At 40.5% G+C, this 3,760-nt stretch overlaps 1 protein-coding gene across 1 annotated transcript in view; it reads right to left on the reverse strand.

The window, feature by feature from the left end:
- The window catches only part of LOC101587964 (vomeronasal type-2 receptor 116-like), a 79,745-nt gene that overhangs the window by 45,952 nt on the left and 30,033 nt on the right, over positions 1–3,760 (reverse strand). The window contains exon 7 of the mRNA XM_023708035.1: positions 1,848–1,850. Coding sequence (XP_023563803.1) covers positions 1,848–1,850 — 3 coding nt within the window. The remainder of the gene's footprint in view (positions 1–1,847; positions 1,851–3,760) is intronic.

Genomic DNA, 3,760 nt, shown 5'->3' on the forward strand with positions numbered 1-3,760 from the left:
CTTGATCATTGTTGGTTTGAAGTTGAGACTGTCTGAGAATAGGATTGCTACCCCTGCTTTTTTCTGAGGTCCTGGGGCATGTAATATTGTCTTCCATCCTTTGACTTTCAGCCTATGAATGTATTTATGAGTTAAAAGTGTTTCTTGTATACAGCATATTGTTGGATTTTCTTTCCTAATCCACTGTGACAGTCTATTTCTCTTAATTGGTAAATTGAGTCCACTTACATTGATGGTTACATTTGAGATGTATTGACCTATGGTTGCCATGTTATTTACCTGTTATCGTTTACTCCTTTTTCTCCTGTGTTTAATTGCTTACCCTATTCATTTGGTTGCTTCTGTTCTCATTCGTGGAGTTGTGATCATTTTGGTCCCTCCCTAGAACATCTTTCAGTAGCCTGTGTAAAGTTGGCTTTGTCATCACGAAATTCTTTAGCTGTTATTTATCATGGAAATATTTCACTTCTCCATCGAACTTGAAAGAGAGTTTTGCAGGGTATAGTAGTCTGGGCTGGAATTTGTTTTCATAGAGGACCTGAAGTACTCTACTCCATGCTCTTCTTGCCTGCATGTTTTGTGAAGCGTAGTCAGCCTTAATTCTGAGAGGTTTTCCTTTGAATGTGATCTGCTTCTTTTCTCTAGTGGCTTTCAGTAGATTATTCTTGTGCTGAGTTTCTGGGATCTTGAATAGTATATATCTCGATGTGTTTTTCCTTGTGTTGAGGTTTCTTGGCTTTCTGTATGCTTCAGTTACCTGAATGTCAGATTGTTTCCTCATATTTGGGAAGTTTTCTGCTATTACTTCTGCCCATATTTTGTTAATGTCATTTGTATTGACTCCTTCTTTCTCATTGATGCCTATTAATCTCACATTGTTCATCTTTGCATCATCTTGCAGGTGATGGATTATTCTTTCCTGCGTCCTCGTTGTTTTTAAGACATCCTTTTCAGTAGCTGCACCAGCATCTTCAAGATCTGAAACTGTCTTCACATTCACTTAAATGGTTTTGCAAGCTTGTGATTGAGAGTTTAATTTCCTCTATATCTCTTTGACTCTGCTTCATGTGATCTATTTCTTTCCTGTATTGCTCATTCAAGGAATCTGTCATTTTTCTAATCTCCTCTATTTTTTCTATCAATATCTTCTTTAGAAGCAGTTATAAATTCTTTTACTGCAGTGTTTTTTTTCAGATTGGATTTCCTCTCTATGTTTCTGTAGTTGCTTCTTTACTTCATCTGCTGTGAGTTCTGAGAGTTCTTTTTTTTTATTTCACAAAAGAATTGCTCTCTGATTTCCTTTATATCTTTCTGCTGTTGCTTATTTACTATCGACGTTATTAGTTCATGCATTTGAGCCAAGCTAGTGTCCTCCGCAGTTGTTCTGGGTGTGCACTGGGTTTCCTCTATATGTTTCTGCATTTGATTCTTTAGTGCAGATGTTATTAATTCAGGGATTTCTTTTTTTATTTCCAATCTGAGGTCCTGTATACCTTTCTGCCAGTGTTTCTTTATTTCAGAAGCTGTTGATTCATTGCTTTCAGCTGTGTGATTTCCAATTTGTTCTCTGTTAGTGTCCTTTACACTTGTTATGGGTGGGCTTGGGTTCTGAGGTTGCATTTTGTTCCTTTTTGTCATTTTGTGTAGCACTGTCTTCTGACCCTTGTTGTAAATCTTTGTTGTAGTTATAAACTTCCCACGTACTGAATTCAGGTGGAGCTCTACAAAGTTTGGACTTATCCAGCTGTGTCTGGCTTGGGTCTGTCTGCTGTGCTCACCTCCTTCCCACTGCTGCCCTTGAGGGTGAACCTGTTGTGCCTCTGTGGCAAGAAGTTCTGCTCCTGGACTAGCTGGGTGGATCTATCCTCTACACTCTCTTCAGGGATTGCAGCTGCAGGTTACACCCCGGTCATGTATGCCAGGCCTGAGCTGTGCTGGAAGGTTCAAGTTGGAGTAGGGGGGAGAGGAAGCTCTCCCTCATACTCACTGTGTCTGGGCTAGGACTGGGCCTGTGGGTTCCCAGAATGCGGTGGAATCTCCTACTCTGTGGGCGGGGCGGGGGAGATGTTGCGGAGTGTTGGCGGCGTTCAAGGGGTTGGTAGAGGGTCCAACCCACGCTGCGCCTGGGCTGGGACTGGTCCCACCGGCGCAGAGTAGCAGGAAGCTCTCCCACACACTCACTGTAACTGGGCTAGGACTGGATCTGGGGGTTCCCGTAACGTGGCAGGAATTCCTAATTGGCGGGCAGGGTGGGTGAGGTGCTGGGGAGTAGTGGGGGGCGTCCCAACTGGTTGGGAGAGGGTCTGGCCCACGCTGAGCCTGGGCTGGGACTCCTCCCGCCAGCACAGCATAGCAGGAAGCTCTCCCACACACTCACCATACCAGGGCTAAAACTGGGTCTCCACAATGAAAATTTATGTGTTAAATCTTCAAGTATTTTCAGGGTGGTAACTAGAGTTCACAGAAGCCTTTTACATAGGGGTTCTGTGCCAATTTTAGTCAATGGTACAGCTTGTTTTTGTGTGTTTTAATGTCATTGAACCTTATTTTGTGTCCTTCAAATGTTATACCTTAAGAATATGCCATTTTATTTGCTTCTGCTAATTGTAAGAATTTATTTCACTACTCATCTTTGAGGTAGAATACAAAGCTACTGCTATTGTAAAGCTGTCTGTGATTCACTTCCCTAAATCTAGATGCTGTTGCTTATATTGGATTACTTTGCTGAATTCACACACCTACAATATTTGAATGGCAATGGAAATACCCATCTGTGACAAAAGTAAACAAAAAAAAAGGGGGAATATAAATGAAGGACCATTTTTTAGGAAAAAAAAATCTGCATATACAAAATAGGATAGATACACAGCTAATTTCTCATACTTCAATGAGAAGAAAGATTTGTACTAGTAGTGTTTAGACTAGAAATCATATCTGCATTTTGTACTATGAATAACTACTATGGAGACAACAATATGAAATGAATTATTTACTGTAACTGTCCTACTAACCTGTCTCAATGCTATTTCTTTCTCAATAAAATTAATATAAAATATTTACATAGTGCATGTGCAAGTCCTTAATTCACTTCTGTGGCATGAACGCTCATGTATAGCATTAGCTGTCTTCTTTATCAGTCAATTCTAGCAGAGCAGGGAGAAAATTCTAGTAGTCAAATGTATGCTTTATCTGGAGCATGTTATACCTGAGGACATACATGTGCCCAAATCTGCTTTGCGGCAGTGAATGTGCCTGGTCAAGAAAATAAGGATAAGCCAGAACTTTGTCTTCATTGTTACCTATATGTGATTGCACAGATAAAAATATTCTACTTAACATGGCTCTGTGTTCACTTTCACAATAGAGGCAGAACGTAGAAAGCAATCAGTAGAGACAAGAAGAGTTCTAAAAGAAAATAATACTTTGAAAGCATTAGAAAAATGATTTGAAGAAGCCAGGTGTGGAGACACATGCCTGTTACCACAACTACAGGGGGCACCGAGGCAGGAGGATTTCATTTCAGGTTCCAGCAATTTACTGAGAATTGGTCTCAAAAAGTGGTAGAGAAATATGTCCCTGGTCATGTCCCTGGATTAAATCCACTGAAACAGAGAGAGAGAGAGAGAGAGAGAGAGAGAGAGAGAGAGAGAGAGAGAGAGACAGAGACAAAAAGATCATTTATATCCCCCTTTTTTATTTACTTTTGTCAGAGATGGGTATTGCATTGTCACTCAAATACTGTAGGTGTGTGAATTCAGTA

Source organism: Octodon degus, unplaced genomic scaffold (assembly GCF_000260255.1).
Source record: "Octodon degus isolate 3935 unplaced genomic scaffold, OctDeg1.0 scaffold00322, whole genome shotgun sequence".
Classification (NCBI taxonomy): Eukaryota; Metazoa; Chordata; class Mammalia; order Rodentia; family Octodontidae; genus Octodon; species Octodon degus.